The following is a 1,266-nucleotide window of genomic DNA, read 5'->3' as shown; positions in this document are numbered from 1 at the left end:
AATTTCTCACTTCTTTTTCTAGCTAAGATGAAGTCTATCTGACTACATCTGTCACCACTCTTATAGGTTATGAGCTGATTTTGCTCCCTCTTGAAGAATGTGTTCAAGATTGCCATATCCGTGGCCAATACAAAGTCTGTTATCCGGTCTCCTTCTTCATTATTATTTCCCACCCCCAAACACCTCTGATTCTCGCTGTCACTTTCGTGTTACCACGTCCGATGTGTCCATTCAGATCACCAGCCAGGAATATTCTTCAAAAAATAAAAAAAAAATAATACGTCAAAAACGTCACGTCCGATGTGTCCATTCAGATCACCAGCCAGGAATATTCTTCAAAAAATAAAAAAAAAATAATACGTCAAAAACGTCAAAAAAAAAACGTAAAAAAATCATAAAAGAACACAACAATATGAGTGTTCTTTTATGAATTAAAGGAAATGTACTTACTACTTACTGCTTGAAATGGTTAGGAACATCAGTGACACATCCATAGAGGCTATAAACACAGCAAGTCACTGGCAACCTGTTGTTTACACACAGCAAGTCACTGGCAACCTGCTGTTTACACACAGGAAGTCACTTGCAATCTGCTGTTTACACACAGCAAGTCACTGGCAACCTGCTGTTTACACACAGGAAGTCACTTGCAATCTGCTGTTTACACACAGCAAGTCACTGGCAACCTGCTGTTTACACACAGGAAGTCACTTGCAATCTGCTGTTTACACACAGCAAGTCACTGGCAACCTGCTGTTTACACACAGGAAGTCACTTGCAATCTGCTGTTTACACACAGCAAGTCACTGGCAACCTGCTGTTTACACACAGCAAGTCACAGTGTGTACACAGGAGATTTCCTGTATCTTGCGCGATATTTATTGCCAGTAGACATAGACACTTACCTGTAGATTTTGTTGGCCTGTGTTATTTCAGATGATGGTTCCAAGAAGTCAGAAATGAAAGGAGCTGAGGTATTGTCTACTACATGTAACACAGTGAGTATCAGTACTTAATGTTAATGAAGAATGAGTATCCCAAGCTAAGCCATTTGTAATATACAGGTTGGCATACAAGTTTGTAAAACAAGTGTTTTTTTTTTAGATTGGGTATGATTCTTAAGTTTAATTCCACGCATTTTAGACAGCTAAAAAATCTTTTAATCCGAGTTACAACTATACATGGTGACCCAGTATCTTACATAAATATCAAGAACGAGTGAGAGCTTTATTTGAAAACAACATGAACATGGGGGGGGGGGGGGGG

General features: G+C 39.2%; 1 protein-coding gene across 1 annotated transcript in view; it reads left to right on the top strand.

The window, feature by feature from the left end:
• Window positions 1-799: 799 nt before the first annotated feature.
• Window positions 800-1,266, top strand: part of LOC103507646 — a 2,143-nt gene continuing 1,676 nt past the window's right edge. Inside the window, exon 1 of the mRNA XM_008472146.3 lies at window positions 800-998. Within this exon, the coding sequence (XP_008470368.1) occupies window positions 960-998 (39 nt within the window). The 5' untranslated portion in view covers window positions 800-959. The remainder of the gene's footprint in view (window positions 999-1,266) is intronic.

Source organism: Diaphorina citri, unplaced genomic scaffold (genome assembly GCF_000475195.1).
Source record: "Diaphorina citri unplaced genomic scaffold, Diaci psyllid genome assembly version 1.1 scaffold331, whole genome shotgun sequence".
In the NCBI taxonomy this organism is placed as follows: domain Eukaryota; kingdom Metazoa; phylum Arthropoda; class Insecta; order Hemiptera; family Psyllidae; genus Diaphorina; species Diaphorina citri.
The sequence above is the reverse complement of the archived record's forward strand: the minus strand, read 5'-3'. Positions and strand labels throughout refer to the sequence as shown.